Source organism: Neodiprion pinetum, chromosome 5 (genome assembly GCF_021155775.2).
Source record: "Neodiprion pinetum isolate iyNeoPine1 chromosome 5, iyNeoPine1.2, whole genome shotgun sequence".
NCBI lineage: Eukaryota > Metazoa > Arthropoda > Insecta > Hymenoptera > Diprionidae > Neodiprion > Neodiprion pinetum.
In genome coordinates, this window is record NC_060236.1 from 7,094,412 (window position 1) to 7,114,601 (window position 20,190).

General features: G+C 46.7%; 1 protein-coding gene across 1 annotated transcript in view; it reads left to right on the forward strand.

The window, feature by feature from the left end:
- LOC124219839 (protein cortex) overlaps positions 1-20,190 on the forward strand; it is a 245,072-nt gene that overhangs the window by 134,851 nt on the left and 90,031 nt on the right. Inside the window, exon 11 of the mRNA XM_046628004.2 lies at positions 13,340-13,530. Coding sequence (XP_046483960.1) covers positions 13,340-13,410 — 71 coding nt within the window. The 3' untranslated portion in view covers positions 13,411-13,530. The remainder of the gene's footprint in view (positions 1-13,339; positions 13,531-20,190) is intronic.

Genomic DNA, 20,190 nt, shown 5'->3' on the forward strand with positions numbered 1-20,190 from the left:
GATGTAGGCTAGAGTTTCTGAAATGACAATGCGAAGTTGACCGCATTGCATTCGCTACGGCGGATGTTAATTCAGACCGCGGGCGGCATTAAAGTGATAGCCCGCAAACGATCCGGCATCGTCCTAACGAACGCCTAGCGGCGGGTTAAGTAGCATTCGTTCGGTCGAAACCTGCAGAGCTGTTAATTAACCGAGTAAAACTTAAATGTTCCATCTACGGTGCGGATGGACCGGGTATAAGGTACCGTTTATATGTACCTGGTAGAGCGACGTTACGCGGGAATGAGAACCGCGAGGATTGAAAAAGTAATTCTATTCTCCTGTGACCGGCGAGAAATACAAGCCTAGAACCGTGCAGTCCGTGCCAATTGGCATGTTTATGAATCCATCCGGAGGAGTTAGGGCCGATACTTCTTCAGTCCAGCTTCTTCCTCGTCCGCACCGCCATTACCCAACTACCTGTCACTCGGAACAGTAATTACCCGCCGTTTCTCAATTAAGAAAAGCGCAAGGCTGCCTGTGCGCGGATGTCGAAGAACGTAGGGACTGGATGTCGCTGCAAACTATGGTAGGTATCATTTGTTCCTCGGCATAGAATAAGGAACATTCCTTTGCGAGACGCTGAAGAATCGCATTCTCTGGGTCACTGAATTACGACGACGGTCAATCCGTTCACCGTAATTTTTGTTTAGCGAATTTGCGTTCTTGGATACGAAGGTTGAAGTATGGAAACACAATTTATTTGTTAAAGTTTCGGCCGGAGCGGGGGATCTCCTCGGAACGATTGTTTGTCGAAACCTGTTCAATGATAGATACAATATTATGTTACAAAAAGGGAAACCATTGATCATGATGTAAGAAATGTTGCACGAGTCTTAACCTTTGTCGGTTATCGTATAAAGTATAAATTTTGTTTCCGTGCTTTGACCTTTATATCCAAGAACGAAACTTTGCTCATCACACTGAGGCCAAGAATCATCTTTCACATTAATTCTATTTGTCCAACGATCATGGAAGTAGAAGAAGAAGAAAAGACGCCGACGGCTTTAGTCAGAACGGAAGAGTATCCAGAGGCAGCCGGACATCGACGTATCCTTTGTCCAAAGTTTCGATTGGGCCTTTTCAACTCGGTCGTGTTATGGCACAAGTATAATAAGGCAATGTCGGACCACCTGGCTTAAGACAATAATTACTTGGCAGCCATTAACGGCATGCGCCAGCCCAGAGGCTGGATAGTTCGTAGAGTCCGGAAGGCACTCGCCTAAAAGCCAAGAGCACCGCGTATCGATCCCATCTCTAATATCTCCTCGACGATATAATACGTATAGCCTTTTGCCTCGAGGCTGAAGCGGCAGCCGTGTCGGACGGATAGATTAGAAAATTTTCTGATAAGCGATCAAAATTGTCCAGGGCTTATAATAGAATGTGAGAATCGACTCGAGAAGTTGCGTCAGGTGAGCATGACGCGCGTCGGCGCGGATGATGCTTGCGAAATGTTATACCGCTTGCAATTTGCCAAGACAATTACACATCTGTCCCGTATCTAATAGTATAAGGACGTATGCGCCGTTGTGCGACATTTCATCACGCGTAAAGGTAAAGGGGCGTATTTTTTCCCCCTTTGTATTTTCGCGAAAGACATGAGGGTACATTGAGAAACTTTGAAATATGTAGCCTTGTACCGTTTATAAATCTGATAGATAAAAATATAATCTAGTGCCGAAAGGGCGTATCCACCAAACATAAGGCCTTTTACCTTTATTTATTTTTTCAGTTAATTTTATTATAGATATACGTTTTGAGTGCTTCTGTAGCAAATACCGCAAAATAAAAAAAAAAAAATTATCGTACGCCTTTTTATCACAAAATTCGTATTTTTGGCGCGTAAGTCTTTGTATCATTAGCACTTGTTAGATACACTTGTGTGGAATCACGTACTTGACACACCGGGGTCGTTTATACTCCAGCGTCAAAAATTATTATGAAATATAGACTATTACATATTTTTACTTGAAATTTTTTTGAGACAGTTCTTGAGAGGTTAATTTTTAAAACTATACAGGTTATGCAACAAGATATCAAAATGCCAGATGGCGTCATAGACCCGATTTTTTTTAGACTTAGGTAGTTTAAATTAAAAAAGACACGCGCTGTCCTGTATATACAATGCTGAAATGAATTATAATCTTACCGGTACTTTCTGCTCTAAAATTTCCATTGATCCGAATCGACTCCGGCACGGCGTCGAAGTGTGTTCAAAGGACATGCATATTATACCCGCGGGACTTGCGAAGGTATCGCGTATTGCCGGATTGAGAATAACACTGATTAGCAGTGATAAAATCTAGCTGAATATAGGGTAAATTACCGTCGATGTATTTACCGCGCTTTACATATCGCATTTTCACCCGTTAATCTAGGTGTAATATCCAACTGCTAACCACCGCATCACATGTCATTATACGTATAACCGTTCATCACCGGAGGCGTTAAAATCTCTGTAAATACATGTATACCTTATTACCACGGAGTGCGGGAATCGTCAAGTGCAACGGCCGCAGCAGCATGCCGATTTTCCGGTTACGATCGTACGTCGGTTTTGGTCGATGAGTAAAAGATATGCCGGGATCGATGAAAGGCGGTCAGCCGTTTCCGCTGGCGCCACGAATGCAGAAATCACCGCGGTCCGCACGTTTCAATCAAGCTGCATCGACGTCCTCGATGTGCCGCTGGATATCTTCTCGCCGCGGGGGTCCTGATTAACCGCACTAATTACAAACTCTCGAAGCATAGAAGACGTGAAGCACTATTTTCCTCTCCTCGGTTGGCGGTGAAAAAATTCTGTCTTCCACGTCTTCTCAATCCTCTTCGACAGTAATTAAAACAGTAAAACGCTGCCGCTTTTCGTAACCAGTTGCCCGCAAGGCTAACAAGTATTGCCTAATATAGATCTCTCGCGCGTGCGTGGTTGCCGGCATAATCTACGACACGAGTTCATGTTCGGTGTTGATAAAATACCGCAGGATCGGGACGCTGAGAAAAGAAGCAAACTCGTCGACGTCCGCGCGCGTCTCTGTTCCTGCGGACGTTTCGATTCGCCGATCCAGCCGGGCCAATTATACCGATAAGTCAATTAATCAGCGATAATAAAGCGATAAATTAGACCGCTTAATCGCCTTCTTTATTTCAACGATTCCGGCACCGGGATTTAGACGACCCTCGCCCTCCGCCTGTTCCGCTTCCATGTCACAACGTGATTGTGTGGGATTTGAGCACCCGAAGAATCGGCCATCGCGATGATCGTCTTGCCCCGGGCGGTCCTATTCAAGCCACCGATCCTAACCCACACAAATTGCTATATGAACCTACTCTCGTCGTCTTCGGACCTGCAGCATCTCCTAATCAGCTGCATCGCTGAACGAAAAATTCGGAAGTTTCTCGTCTTTCGGTGATTGTAGGAATTCCGTCTTGCTTTAAATTTAGAAAGTTCAACTCGAGTTCGTCGAGATGAATTTTATCGAGAGAATCTCTCCGCCGTACGTAGAAGAGAAGATATAAAATAAAATACGGCAAATTCGATTAATGATAATTATTTACAGTTATTCATTCATGATTTCGAAAACTGTTTTCATTCAAAAAAATCGCATTTGTTGTACTATTTAAATCGGTCTGAGCTGATTTAGTTCGTGACTGGGTATTCTACAGGTCTATTACCTGGAATAAATTAGGAACAACATTAACACGTTGTGTAATGAAACGTTACTCTATTAATTACAATTTATGATAATTTTTTATACAGCTTTTTTACGAAGACCTTAAGTTCAACTTAAAATACTCATCTCGTCGTCAGGCGATTCGAATTGTGTCAATTCACAAATAACATTTATTTTCAAATGATCAGTGACGAAGCTTGCAGGTTGATTGTAATTTTTCTACTCATATTAAATTGTTCGGAAGAGTTTCTCTTGATAAAATTCAGCTCAATTACCTCGAGTTCAATTTTTCAAACTCCGATGTTATTATTTTTTCGCTCAGTCAATTCATCCACTGAAACAAGTTGCCCAAACATCGTTACAATTGATTACGAATGAAAACACTAAGACTATCCTGAAATTTCTTGAATTTCATTAACGGAAAGTTGGATCTGCCCAGTTTCGTTTTTCACGTGATTTCAACTCATCGCACGGTGTCTGCAAATTGCGGGGATGATTCGTCCGTCGGGTGATACCTCCGAGTTGTGGGTGAACATAATTCTTCGAAGCGAGGCTAATTAAGATCCAGAAATTCTAACTCGATAAACCATTCCTTTCTTGGTCTTTATACTCCTTCTATCCAGCCACTGCAGCCTGAAGGAGCCTTTCACTTTGCAGCTCGTGCATTGCTTTGTAGGATAGCATATACATGTATGGTAGATTCGCAGTGTGTGTTTGCGGTGCAGCGTTAGTATATTTATACTCGGTTACCGGGGAGTTATCTACTCCGACGTATCTACAAATCGCCAATTTACTCCGTTAATCGTTTTATTTATCGATTTTGTTTTTACTTTTTTCACCCCCACCTGCTCGCCCAGTCCGCGGGGAAATAACTGATTGTTTTTTTATTCTCACGCATGCACAACGCGCGCCTCGTTTATCGATCGGTTGGTTGTTAATTCGCACTGTTTAACAGCGTCTCTCACACCGTTCTGGCCGATTAATTAATCAGGCATACGCACGCGAATGATATGCGCCAATTTGAGGCGTGGCTGTTATGTTTATAATCAACGCAGGATCGTCAAATCTATGAGACAAAAGGAACAACGATGATTTTTATTTACGAGTCTTGTCTGCGAGACCGACGGGATGAAATTAAAATGAGGTTGAAAAAAAGCGTTCAGAAAAAACTCAAACAAGCGAGAGATTGTTCATGGAATTTCGTATCAAGGATCGTTGTGACAAATGTTCAGATCTGGAGCGTAATATTTTTTTCACGAAATAAAAAGAGTTTAGGTGTATGAAAAATTGTACTTGTCACGCATAATTATTTACATACATACATACGCACCGGACTTTTAATATTTAACGCATTTTCACTCAACGATTGCTATAACTTATATTCAGAACGAAATAGATGTACATATATATTATTACAGTTAAATAAAACAGACTGAGAAAACGTGGTACTGTAAATAGCCTGTCTTCAATTTACCATAGGGAATAAACTTGTTAACCAAGTTTATATTCCACCGTTTCCAGCTTCGTCACAACACCGTTCAACGTTACTTTTCTTACTTCTGTATCATTGAGGCACTTATCTTCTCAATCTGTGATAAATCAGATGATCATTCGGAACGAAATGTCGTTTGGAATATCTTGTAAAAATTAAAGAAAAAACAAAAAAACAGGCAATCGACAAAATAAGACGCATTTAAACAGCGGGGTGCCAAGTTGAGTAACAAAAAGGGTGGCGTCCAAGATTCAAGTCGGAACTCGACCTTCGAGACTCAGGAGTGCACGCGGTGTGCAAGACCATGCATCATAATCGAGAGGATCGATTTAAGAGGGCCGAGCCGCGATCGTGATCCTAAGAGAGTGGGTATATGGGAGCAATAGCCACCTAAGCGGCGAAGTGAAGCACCCTCAATTTGAAATAGCGGAGCGATAAATAACCGTCGATGCTGGCGTATCGCCGGCTCGCCGAGCTCGGTATCTACAGATTGTACTATTTGAGGCTTGAAAACGTGTGTATTACAGAGGGACGTGAATATCGCGGCGCACAAGCCGCGCGCGAGGGAACGAAGGGCAATTATTTCGTCGGACGGTATATTTCTGCTCTAAGGTCTTAATAACCGGGATGAACCAGGATAACCGTACCACGGGGAGGAACTATCCCGAGGTCGTTAGCGAACGACGGGGACGCACTTAGAGCTGCTACTCTATAACCGAGAACTCCGCTCCATAACGTCCGGGTAATACCACCCTGTCCCATTCTCGATTCTCAGCTCTCAGGATATAATTAACTGCCGTTCGTGCACCTCGATCCGCCTCGTGCGATCCTCCCCTGGAAAATATCGTCAAGTAGTCCCGGTCACTGGTCATACTTAACGGTGTATAAACAATATTCCTTTCAAACTGAAGAAATTTTTACTTCCATTCTCATACCAGGTACCAAACGGGCGAAGAGAGTTTTGGTAACAGTGTTCGCTTCGTTGCTTAGCCATAACTACAACGAAACTTATGCGATCAGGGATGCGGGTGCAATATCGACGGATGGAATATTTGACTTGGCGTTGGCGGGAACTCGACTAAGTCGTGCGGAATATTGGCCTGAAACGGGGCAATCACGGTCAACGAGCCAAAAGTCAGAGACCGACCACGTGTCGACGAATATCCTTGGAATCTACCATCGAATCGTATACAATTGATCACAAGTGGACAACCCCGCTGACATTTTTGAAGGTACGGATGACGCGTAGTCATTTTCGATCAGTCGACTCGATTTTCCGCCGGCAATAAGTCGGCCACGAGTCGAGAGTGTGTTACTCGGAACCTTTTCTCGTTCGGAGCTGGTTGTTCGGAGCACAGTGGTGGAACCCGCAAAGCACACCTGTCAAAGACCGTGCCCAGGAGGGATATTCAGCGGCGTTGACAAAGCCGCGGCTCCCGCTCACGGATGGACGAAGGTGTTCGATGTGCGAGTACGTACACCTAGTATTAAAATTGAAAACAGGACTCGACCGTGACACGCCTCTATCCGCATCCATGCCCGGAGGCATCGGCGAAGCCGTAGGTGTGCATTAGCCGAACCGATCGCGCACACGGTCGTGATATGTACAATATATTTCATGCTTGGGCCACGTTTAATGACGTATGTTGTCGTATATTGTCGCAAAGTGTTGGCGTTGCTGCAGTGAACCGTGGAGGAGGCTGTTAAAAGGGGCATAGATCATGCGAAGGAATCCGTTCTGCGGACAGTAAAGAGTAGAGCGAGAGAGAGAGAGAGAGAGGCAACTGGAAATATCGGTTCTCGCGCGGTCGTTTTGTGCCCAGAATTCATCTTGCCAATCGGCTTCATCGATCCTCTTAAGATCGTTAACCAAGAAACTTGCAAATAAGAAACAGCGCGGTCTTACGATTGGGGAAAAATTTCATCCCTGCGTATACAAGCCGTATCCTCAAATTTTTTCACCTCTAGCGGACTGCGGCGTTTATCCGCGGATTATAATTTCCCTTTTTCCTCCTTTTCTGGCAACGCGTCGTGAATAGTGCAGGAAACTGGAAATATCGTTTCTAGCGGTGGTTGCCGGGCAGATTCATCTTGCGAATCGGCCTCATCGATTCACAACGTCGTTAAAATAACTCAGAATTACGTCGTAGAGGCTGTTGGACACACGCTGAAAAATCTCACACCTCTAGATCTCCTTTTCCGGTTTTAATCCCGAGTCCAGTCCACCTCACGTAATATCATATTCATCTTGTTGGTCGGTTCGCATTCTTCTCTTTTTCCTTCGCGCAAAGAGAGGAGTCACCGGTATTGCTGTCCTCCCTGTGGCCGTATTCATCCTCACGTACTCGGAATTATACTTCATTCAAACATTGCGCGAAAAAACTTGAAACAAGGGTTAAGACAAGGTCCTTGCTTGTTAATTTCCGGTTAAAAGTCTCCAAAGCACTCCAAGCGTTGTCTAGTTGTGCAAACCGTTTGGCCTCTCTGTTGCGAACTTGACAACAAGTTTGAATCGTAGCTCGATCAATAGCCGGTAGACCACATCCTTGTTTCAGTTCGATCAGATTGGGAGCAGGAATTGAATCCGTAAAGTAGCAGGGCAGAGCCAGCCAGTCTATTGATAGAAACGGTCTATCATACACCTGTGTGTATGAGCTGGTATACCAAGAAACGCGTCGACCGTTAACATTGCATTTTACGGGTGGTTAACATGCCGGTAGCTTATATTATAATTATAACAATTCCGCACACGACATCACGCTGCCTATCCGATCCGACTATCCGCGTGCAATAATTAATTGCCATACCTAATATATATGCACGCGTTTGTAACGCGATTCATATTATACCTATACGTATGTACATGTATACGTGTTGGTGCGTATCTACCTACCTACCAGCTGAGTACTGCACAGCAGCAGATCAAAAGTGTCGTTAACATTTGCCCTTGTGTACGGGAAACACGTGTACCCACCGACACAAGCTCTAATGGGGCACTTATGTACCTGCGCAAACTGATATCTCTCCAACGTTTGGCAGCTATTTGGGTCACGGAACGGTGGCCATCGTCGGGTATTGTCCGCAACCGCTCGTAAATACACCAACCGAGTCGTACACGTCCGTACATTTATACGCGTGCGGTACACCGGACGAGAAAGCTCTGCGGTTGTCTTATTTCTGACAGCTCGGTAGGCGGATCAACTACACCTTCGCATACATGTCTCGCCTGTAATATGTGAATACGTTCGCAGATCGCCCGCACCTGCAATTAAAACACGAACGCCTCGCACGGAAAGATATCACGTTGCACCTACGTCGCTATCTTGGAAATCTTTCTTCGTGTTGCCTTTGATTCAGGGGACGATTGATCCGGTTATTTGGTCCTGGTTAGTCCCATCTCGATGAGGGTTCAATCATCCTTGGGGTCAAACGTGCAACGAAACGTTTCGGAGGCGAGTATACCAACCGAGATCCATTTCAAAATGGTAACGACAAGAAAACGAGTTGATTTGTTCCCTTGTCTCAGTGTCATGATTTTCTGAAACTTCTGGAGAAGGTATCCCAAAGAGAAATTCTTCAGTCGATTTCCGAGCGCGTTTACGCTCTCCTGATCCTTCCAGTTTCTTAATTCGTCAATCGACCAAGTCGGGTAGGTGGACGTCCGTTATAAACGCGCGAAAACCGGAAGACGGTGAGCAAGAAAGGTAATGGACTGCCCTTGCGGGAAAAACCTGGCGAGGTGAGGTGAGGTGCGGAAGCCGCGTGCAGCACAGCTGCGTCGTGAATTCTTGGCATAACCTGAAACTGGTTAAAAATCGTCGTAAAAGGTGTTCGCGTGGGTGCGACAGGGGTTCCAGTTGATACGGGTCAAGCCGCTTGGCCACGCGATACGGAGTGGAGATAAATAATCGGTGAATCTCGGCTAGATATCCGGGCGAATGAGACGTAAATGGAGATTGTGTTTCGGGGGGAACGAGGAGGATAGAAAAGGCCGTCGAGATGCGGTTCGTCCGATATCGCATATCGGAGCAGATGCAACCGCAGCGCGGACTTCAGAGAGTTTCTAACCTGCTTAAGCGTATCCAAGGAGCCTGCAAACGGCCAGGTGGATGATCTGAAGTTGTCTCTGTAAACCCAACGCCGGGAATTATACCCACGCAGTCCGATTCCCGGATAACGACCTGCAGCGATCGTCGAGGTTTCCACACCTGCAACACCGACTTTCGCGGATTTTTACAACAGCTCGGGGAGAATCGACGTCGCGCGGGACTCGCCCGCAGGACGAAGCCGGGTGGCACCTGGTTCCCGGACACCCGAGTCAATTATTCCGCATCCTCCTCCTCCTCTTCGGCTCTCCTCCGCGCGGTTCGTTGGTATGAATGAATGGACGATGGTGGGTACGCGGGGGATGCGTCCGGCTGATAAATGCGAGCTACGGCTTTCCCATTATTTCCTATAAACGGTCATTACATTTGAATAGTGCAGCCAGCTCTCCGGCACTCGCGCTCAGACAGTCCGCTCGAAGACGGCATTAAACGCGTCACCTTGGACACTCCGCCGCCGTCTGGTTTCCGGTCGGTGTCAAGCTGCGCCGCGGCACTTGTCCGCCGGAAATTGACCGGCACGGGCTCTGATCCATTCGGCCGACCTTTCGGGGGTCATGGAACGACGGGACATCTGGCTCCCAGTGCCCTTAAAGGACGCTGCCCGGCTTCCAGGTGGCCTGGAAGCGCTCCTTGGAACAGGAGGAGGCTCGTGCTTGGCAGGCAAATGCTTCGGGACCGCGTCCCGTGTCCCGGACGTCGGGCAAACGGAGCTTGAGCCATCTACGGAAAGGCAAACTCTTTGTGGTCCGGACCGCCACACCTGCGCCTTCGAGACCATCGCGTTACCACCAGCCGAGATAGCTGCAGGGACTCTCCGGGAGGGGGCAGAATGCCCGCTTACCGTATACGGGGAAACGTGTCCAGGAAGTCTCGGTGACACGCGAGATCGCCAACTCTCCACCGGTACTCCGGACCACGGGGGAAAAATATAATCCGGAATAATTACAAGGGCATCCAGGATATTGCGGAGACACTTGCAAACGGTCTTTGTTACAAGGCACAGGGATTTCATCGTCTCTCAACTATATTCAGTCGGCTTGTTTCATTTCTCGTCCATGTTCCCTCGCTCGTCTCCATGTTTCAGCCTCTACAGTGCCATCCGAAAGGATGTCGAGGAAGTTTCTCCGTCTTGTCAAGTCTCGCTGTTTTCTGTCTGAACTCTGAAGCTATTCAGAGCATGAAAAAATAAGTCCCTCAACTTTCATGCAGGCTTTATATCGTCAATCACTGCGTCTGATTAGGTATACCACTCCGTTTACAGTAACCCGCAGAGGTTGTTGAATAAAAGTGTGTAGAAGTGGGAAAAAAATGATCTTCTAATCGTTGAATCGGTTCTGAGTATTCGCTAGGGGGGATTTGTTACGTCAGGCTTAGCAAGGTGTTAACAAACTATCAGGATCGATAGCTTCCGCAGTTGCGTGTTCCCGGTATGAGAAAATCAGTAAGCGAGGCCATGCAGAAACCGAAGACCCAAGGGAAAGGTCCAAGGCGTGTATGGGGCGATCCGTTACTACGGGCATCTCAATAGCGTGATTCTATAGCATGGTAAAAAACAGATAGAAGAGAATAAGAGGAAGAAGGGAAGAAGAAAGGAGCAGGCGAGAGGGAGACACGGAGAGGCGATGAAACAAGATAAAACGGAGGAAAACATGCGTATTGCAAAAGCTGTAGGCCAGATGCATAATCAATGATTTAAGACTGTCGCTGCGGGCCGTATCTTTTATCCTGCCGCAGGACACGTCGTGCCTGTTAATGCAACCGATGTCAAAAATAACGGAGAAACAAAAAGGAAACACATTTTCTTCCTCTCTTTCGATTCATCATCGAACGGGCGTAAAACGCAGATCGGAAAAAGTTGGTCACTGCTCGCATTCGTCCGTTCGATTCACCTGCGTCGTTATTCTCGCCGTTTTATCCTGCCGAGGTATTTCATGAATGCAATCAAAATGCCGAGGCGCCGATTACGGATGCCTGTCTCATTCCGTACTACAATTAACCGAGGCCAGCACTTTGGGCGCAGTTAATTTGGACGAAAGGAGCGATCGATATCGCCCGGGACGAAAGCGTCGACTCAGCTTCCGATGCGTCGGTATCCGCGCTATTTTCTTCCTTCTCTTCTCCAGCATGCTACTCACGCGGATAATGTATTTCGAAACGGAGTATCACCTCGTTTTACTGATATTTACGTACTATGGCAAATGGTGATGTTTTAGTTGGCGAAAATTCGCCGATGTGGCCTCCTGTATGAAAAAATTTGGTGTATGATTCAATAATTTTTTATAGTCTGTAAAATGTCCACAGGGAAATATTTATACAGTTTAATGAAAACGTGAATCAATAAATATCTACAAGGTATGAAAAGCACAAAAACTGAGGTTGGTTGAAACGAATCTTTCTCCAATATGGAATTAAATATGATATGAAAATTAAGTCGAGCTATAAATTTCGGGCTTTTTAAGTACGATTTTTGTTTTCCCGTATCGGTAGATTTTACTTCGGACTGTACACGGGATGCATCCTCAATATGAAACGAGGTAGAATTATCTCGTAGATCTTACCGGAGGTAATTGAAACGATTGTTTGGTAAACCGAAGAGCGGATAAGTGGTCAGCGATATAACGTCTGCCGGTGCGGTTTTACCGATATGGGGTTAAACATTAGAATAGAATGAGTTGGGGGCAGGGATATGGCGTGTATGTAGGGTCCGGGTTCGAGCACCGGGTACCGGTGACGAGCAGCCGGGAGCCTAGGCAGGAATTGGAACGGCTAAGTGCCCTCGAGGAGTGAAATATGAGTTGAGAAAGGAGGGAATTATTGATAAAAAAAAAAAAAAAACAGCGACTCGGTACCGTTGGCGCCAAGCCGCGTTGCGTTTCAGGTCACCCGCGATCGCGAAGGGCGTGCAAAAGGTACAAGGTGAAGGATAATGGGCCACTAAACGCTGCTGAGCCATATTGATGCGATGCCGATGGCGCTCGGCGCGCGCAAGGCTGTCCCTCATTACGTCTGAATTATTGCATGCCTCTTGGACAACTATAAAATCCCCGACATATCCGCTCGAGTATATATCGACCGCGTCCGAATGTAAACTTCCGTGACGAATGCCCTGGCTGATCTCGATGGTTGAAAAGTCTCGTTACGTGTGCTCCGAGCGATTGAGCTGGTAGGTATAGGACGTTCCTTTTTTTCACCGTTCATGCACCGTCATCCCGATCCTCTTCCTCTTCCTCTTCCTCTTCCTCTTCCTCTTCTACTTCGTTACATAAGTTTTGCTCTCGTGTACAATACTCGAGCGCGGCGGCAGCGGCGGTGGGATTTTTCTCTCATCGTTATTTAGATGTGTCGTAAACCATACGCGGCGGTGTAAATCGAGGTGTGAGAGACAAGACGCGGCGCAATTTCGATCTGCTAACTATTGAAGTGAAGAGAAAAGATATTACGCCTCCATCAGCCCCCGGGTGAAATCTTCGAGTATCGGCCTCACGGAGAGAGAGAGAGAGAGAGAGAGAGAAAGAGAGACTACGCTACGCGTGCATGGCTCATACGGTCAAGGAATAACAGTTTTATCGATATATTACCCGCATTGACAGGATAACCATTCGTTCAGGTATAACAATGTGAAATGCAAATGGCGGACGCTTCACACAGGTTAACGTGTAGCCTTCCCCAAGTGGAGCAGAGGCGGTCGCTTTGAGATGCCAGGAGATCCGAGTAAATCATGGTAAACGGTGAACACGCGGTAAAGCTAGCCTCGGCTCGCTTTGCTATTCCCTCGCGCTCTGCGGAGCCACCATCTAGCCGTGCGGCTCGGGCCTAAGTCCCAGTCCTCCATATTCTTCGACGCTATCCGTATCCGGTGCGAAATCTCGATTTATGGTTCGGAAGTATGCAATCTGGCTCAAATCTGTTACAATTTGCGATCACCGGGCAGGGAGAGGCATGCCTGCATATTCATTGGGATCGGGACATCGCGTCTGTACAACGTATGGCGGAACCGAATTTCTGATTATCTGTTTTCTGTTTCATAGCTTTGAGGCAGCGAGCTGTTGGGAGACACGGCACCGGGACGGAGCACAGCGTGCGGGAATTAAGGAGCTAATCGGATTGAACGGTGAATATTGTTCTGACGGATGATCCGAGAGGTGCAATGCAGGCGACTTTAATTAAATGATAAGGAAGGCTGGAAATTGGATCGTCGCTCGGCGGTTCTGATACGGAGGTAGGTACCGGAATCTGATTTAACGGTAGCTCGGCGGTAACTAGTCGGCCTTGATCTTGACCGATAATAATCAGGACCCAGCCGAGCGTGGTCCCATTATTATCGGACCATGAGACGCGCGGTGAAGAAGCGAGAAATCGAGGAGCGCTGGAAGGTCTCATTTTCCGCGATCTCATGCTTAGCGGGTTCTAAATATATTTCTCAAAGTTCCTCGTCGGCTGGGTTTATGCACTGTTTCGCAGCCACGCCGACGGCGCCTGGGCACACAGGAAAGCGAAAAGTCTTCCATACCCTCCAGGCACTAAGCGATCTTCGTAATTTCCCTATATGCATCGATGAGTAGCGTAATTCTAGGCTGCACCACCAATCACGGCCCGAGTTCACCTCCGCACACTCACCATTAGCTAGCTATTCGTAATGGTTCCAACCTCCAGTCCTCTATAAACCGGAAAAATGACAGGGGTGATTTTTTGTTGAGAAAATCACCGTCGAATGGGGATAAAAAGTGTGTATAATGAATCAGGCGTATAAACTTAATTTGGTACGTTGAACTGCACGGGTTGTTTGGTCGAAGCATATTATATTTAATTTAATCTAATTTTAAGAAACAGAATCCTCAACTGATTACCGATCAAATCATCTTCCGATCTCATGCAGAATCTTGAGTTCAAATTTTATACTGAATTTGTACCGCAGTTTCAGTACAGTTTAAAGCTTTTCTGATCACTCATGGTTCGTTGTCTCATCCTTGCCAAGTACCTAAACATGAATTATTCATGGCCAGTATCACACATGAACTGGCTTACGAACCCAATCATTTTTCTACTAAAAATCAACCCGACGCATGGATTGGCGGTATCCTGTGTGCCCACTTAAGTCTGCCATTAAGCCACCCTGAGTGGCGCACTTGGGTTCTTATCAGTCGGGGTAAGGCGGCTTTGCGGCCCCCGGCGTCGCCTCGAACAGAGGCGGGAGACGGTAATGACAGCGTACGCATGTGCACAACACGCCCTACTAATTTCGTAATTGCAATTAACGTAGGAAAGGTGACCATCAATTGGTCCGTAATCAGCTCTATTACATGAGCCCGTGCAGCCGACTTGCACGCTGCTTCTGCTCCTGCTTCAGCTTCTGTTGCCGGTCGTTCCTTCCGAGGATCGCCACGCGGTGTTACCGAGGCAAGAACCTGGAAAACGACAGGACATTAATTAGCTACCGTCAACCGAGTCGCCAGCGCAAACCGGCGACCCATAGTGCTCACCGACGGTCCACTTGCCCCGAGTTATACGTAGCTGAAACAACCGCGGCGAGTCCAAGACCCTTTTCGCAATACCGAAGCTTTCGTTTCGGGGCTTTTCACGATGAGGCTACTTTTCGTTCGGCAATGCTGTTGGAATGCAGATGTAAACCATACTGCAATTTTGTTTCAAACGAGGAGCGTACCACTTGTTGACATCGGATCCGCAAAGGTTTCGACGATTAATTGGAATTCTATAAGATTTTTTAATGTTTCGTGTGATTTGAAAACACAGATCCCGGATTTAATTTCATCCAAGTGACAACCGCTGACGAGAAAATGAATCGACACCGGAACTTTGATTTCGGGCTCTTATTTGGAGGTCTGACGTAGACGCGGAGTGAGGCAGTTCTCGGTGGAGGGAAGAATCGTCCGATTCGTTAACCAAGAAATTAATTTCAAGCGGCGTGAATTTTTACGCAAGTAAATCGTTATTATAGCCATACTATTATATGCCGTAGAAGGAGTGCATTATCGCAGAACCACGGAGCACAACATCGGTTGTGACTTTTAAGCCGTGCGACCCCGGCACGGATGCTATCTGAAGGGAGTGAGTATGCAATACCTGCATGCATAGGTACAAAGTCGACCAGCGCACAGGCTAAGGCAAGGTACACATAGAGTCCCGCATTAATTGCGATACTAATTAAACAACAGATTTATCATTCCCAGTCGGATCACCGCGGGTGACTGGTTCACTAATAACCAAGTCGATTAATTGAATTCGAGCTTACAGGCTTCGGGTTCAGCTGTGTGGCATTGAATGGAAATATTTATCGGCATGGTGGATCTGCCAACAATGGATCCACTATTAGAAATTTTACGGTGCCGGAAGCAGTGCGGGACCAATCCAGCCTCAATGACGAAGGATCGGTGTTACATTGTGAAAGAGTTCACAGCGCCCTTGGACATTGCGTACGTCGATGAAAATTCGACGTTTATAAGTTCGGTTACTAAGCCCACGGTTGTAGCGAGTGAATATGTACAGTTGTCGGTTGAAGGGTGGTATTGGTGTAAAGCGAATCTCGAAAATTGTGATCCTTGGAGGGATTCGGGAAATAATTATCCATGAAGATGTCAATCTAGAGTCGATCGAAGGCATCGAACATGAGAGGTTCGGCTTGGCAATGAACAAGCGGAATATATTATGTCCAATTGGAAAGGAACCGTTCGTACGAAGAATCCTCGTTAGGTGGGTCATTAGATTGTCAGTCGTATAACAGATAAGTTTGATCGATGTTGCATTGAGCAATGATCATCCGGTGGATCATTTAAATGGAAGCATGTTCAAATCGTTGTGGGCATTGCCATATTGTTATTAATGATTCGATACGTTCTTGCTTCTGTAAACCGGCCGTAACTGCGGACAAACACCGTATAATACAATAACAAAAATAATTCAATACGTCTGGCTGACACAGAGCGATACGTGCCGCGATTGGAAAATAAATAAATCGACGGAATTTGTGATTGAAACAAATATCTTTACGGTAGAGGCATAACTTAATACCGATCATCGACATCAGTCGCCTAGTCCACGGGGTTGACGGACCTCATTGTATGATGGTGTGAGTGTGTGTGCGTGTGTGTGTGTGTGTGAATGCCGGTGCACTTAGCTAAAACCGAACAGTCAAAGGTGATGCATAAACGTATCTTTAAGTGAGGTGAATGCGAAGGACGAAGTAGAGGAGGAAGATTGGCAGCTCTTTACAGTTCTAAGTCACTGACGTCTTCCATTCATCACTGAATTGACAAGCGGTTCGGAGCGATCGGTTCATCGATTGGCAGATCGTCGGACTACTCTGGAAGCCGCGGTAATTGATTGTTTGCAAATGAACGCGGTATGAAATTATTAATGTTATACATAACTATATCTGCAGCAGCGTCAAAGCTTGCAGGATCGGCTTATCGAACGAAAGTGATAAATTCAACGAGTCTGCGGAGAGACGAAGGAGGCAATTAATATCTCTGGATGCATTCGCGATTCTCTTTATCGTCCGAGAGTCCTGCGGGAAAAACGGCCGCTGCTGCGTTCGCCCGCGATAATCTAAGCTCCGTATTTCGCTCGCTCGGCTGCGCAGAGTCGAATGAACGCGATTTCATTCTTGCGGTCAGCTGATTGAATCGAGACGAGGAAGTGTCCGTAATGAATTGAAGGGGTCATTTAGATAGCATTGTGGCGTACCTACCCCCTGATTATTTCTAATGAAGCTTATTTATCGCACTATTCACCGGGTCAATATCTTCCCGAGGAATCACCAGCCGCGGTCACTCCGCCAGGCCAGGTGATCGTTCGCTAATACAGGGTTGCCTGTAAAACACATTAATTAAGTACCAGGGCAGTGGCTCCTTCTTCGGTATTTCTAAACCGACATCGGAATGGAATGAAAACCGACCGAATGGGTAGTTACGTTATATCGCTTCGGTGATCGAACCCCGTTTAGGTGTAACGAGTAAAAAATTTGACGAGGGTACATTCATCGTTGAAGAGCGAGTGCCTCTTCTAATAGAAAAATTACCAACTTGGCGTGTAAAGACATGTGAAAAGCTCTGGTGTTAACCCGTCGATTCGAGGAACGTTGCTGTCGCTTTCGTCAAACGAAGGTGAGAATTCTCGAGTATATTTTATCACCGTGTACGAAGTCAGAGAGAGAGAGAAAGAGTAAACGAGAATATCGGGTAGTAGACAAAGGTTATGAAAGACAAGCGTCCGATATGTAATACTTTCAGCGTAGTTTGCAAAGGCATTTAAGAGTTTACTGATAATCGACACGGGCTTTATAGTGTATTTAGTACTCGGTGAACGGGTATTTCATAAAATATAAGTTTGCCAAGAAGTTTCGCGACGGCAGCGTCGTAAAGTTTGTGTGGCGAAGTACGCTTTTTCACAACGTCGAACGTAGACGTAATATTATAAGGCTAAGCAGATAATTGCTCGTGCGGGATACGTGCGCCGGATACTTTCCTCGAGAGTTTTTCCAGGCCACGCGCAACCCGCTATTACAGGACGACAAAGGAATCTAACGCTGTAAGTATCTAAAAACAAGCCGTTACAATCGGTCATCTCCAATACGTGATTTCTACCACCGCGATCCGGTGTTTACGATCGTTTTTACCACGTCGTTCCTCTTTCACCGTTCTACTGCCTGACCACTCACACGCGCCGCATCGCCACCAGCCTCGTTCCTCATATCTTAAACAATCTCTCATACGTATCTTACCTGCGACGTCCCGATCCTGACCCTGACGAAAGTCCAACCACAGTCAGAGATCCACCCAAGCACCCGGGTAAATTGTGCGACTGTTCCCGGCCGGGGAACTGAGGCAGCAAGTGGGAGACCAAGGCCGTAAATTCATCCCGTGGTCCAGCCCCACCTCGCGACCGGAAATCTTACGATCCGTGAGCACGCGAGCAAGCCTGCATGTTTGCGTTTACCGACACATCATCCTCGATGCACATTCGTGAACGGCGTCGAGTTGATGTTACACGAAGCATACGTATCGGGTTGAGGAACGACATGTGAATTGCGTGAAACGATTCGTGAAATCGTGATATTTATCGAGAACTTGACGTCGTTAGGAGGCGGACGGGGAACATGCATCTTGGCGGGTTTTTACAGGGTTATTATATTTGGACGCGGTGGATTGAATTTTGTGAAATCGTAAACGAAGGATGTTACAAAAACGGTGAGAAGTATAATTCCAACGTCGCCACGCACTAAATATAAGTGGATTCTGAAAGTTTGTTCTTACCTTAAGAGTTGTCCGCATCGTTTGATGAGAAGACGGTGATGGTGTTCTTCTTAGCCTTCGTTTTCACTCCGGAAGCATCCGTCCTTTCTCGTTCATTATTTTAATCGTTCGGCTAAAAACGGTAATGGGTTTTGCATCGTTGGCGTAGGTACGCAGCTACGTTCCCGAGTAATAATATCTGATCCCTGTGTTTAAATATTAGCCACTCGTCCATAGCCAAGTATGGGCGTGTCTTCCATTCGCACTTGTATCGGAAGTTATTTCGTACAGCAGCGTAAAGTCGGTTAATATACAATTGCGTTCTCGTGAAACACCGGGTGGCACAACCTCAATGAAATACAGGATGATTTTTGCACCGGCGTTGTAATTACTGTGAGAAAAATAAAATTTCTGCAGTTAAGTGTTGCCGGTCTACAAGTATAATAAACCCATGGTAAATAGCTCGTGAACCTAATACGGCTACCGCAACATCTGCTGTTGTTTGCGAAATGTTAAACGTTTACGATGAGTAAAAGCTGCGCGGTACGCAATGGATTTTTGCCTCCTCACATCGTATGATAATTAGCCAATAGAGCCTCTTCCACTATCCTGCAACCGTGTTGAGTAATCGGTCCGAAGGTGCGGCGACGCTCAGAGTACATCCGTGTTCTCACGCAACGGAAATGACGGCCGGGGTAAAGTAACTACGAAAGGAGGAATAAAAGAGGAAGAAAAGAAAAACAACGTTGTGGTCCGCGCTTACCGGTGGGCCCCGTTTATTATGATTTACAGGGAATTGATTCAGGCGAAGACGTACGAGGAGTTGGAAAGCACGTCGAACACGACGCAGCGCTCCGTAAGAACCGGGGACCCCGAGGGAGGGGGGTGAGGATCAGGGGGTCTGCAGGAATCGCGTCGGGTTTACGTAAACGCGTAAACCTGTTCGCCAACCCCGGAGATTTGTCTTCGTAGGACACGACCGCGGTCTCGCGAGCGGAACGAGGAGAGTGCTGGAGAGGATGGAGAGAGAGAGAGAGAGAGAGGGAGAGAGAGCGGGGGAGAGGAGAGAGCAGATAGAGAGAGAGAGAGAGAGATCAGTAGGACAAGGCGGCCGATGACGAGAGTTCGAACCGCGCAGTTTGGGCCGTCCTTTATTTTTTCTCCTTTCCTTTCTTCTTTCCTTTATTCTCCTTCTTTGTCGTCAATTTCTCTTGGACCGGGGCTGAATCGGCTGGAGTCAGAGGTGCTCGGGGTGGTTTGAGCACCGGTTTACCCAGAGCGAGACGCCCGGCTCCAGGGGAGATCCCGGCGACCTCGCGCATCAGGTTTTCCCATGGGAGGAAGTTTTCATCGCTCTCCTTTCCCCCTTCGACTTGGTATCGATCCTGGCCAATTTCTCTCACCTTGAACTCAGCACCTACGCCACTGTTCTTGAACACGAAGCATCCATCCTCGAGGACGTAGCTGGTAAGGACGTATCTGCCCTGGCAGGTTATTCGCAGGGCGATGCTTATGCTGCCAGCTCGATTTCCACCCAGGTCTACCAGCCTGATCGAACCACAGAAGACGTAGGGACTTGAGACGAAAGAATCTTCCGCCAAAGCCTTCGCCTGGAACAGAGTGGAACGCAA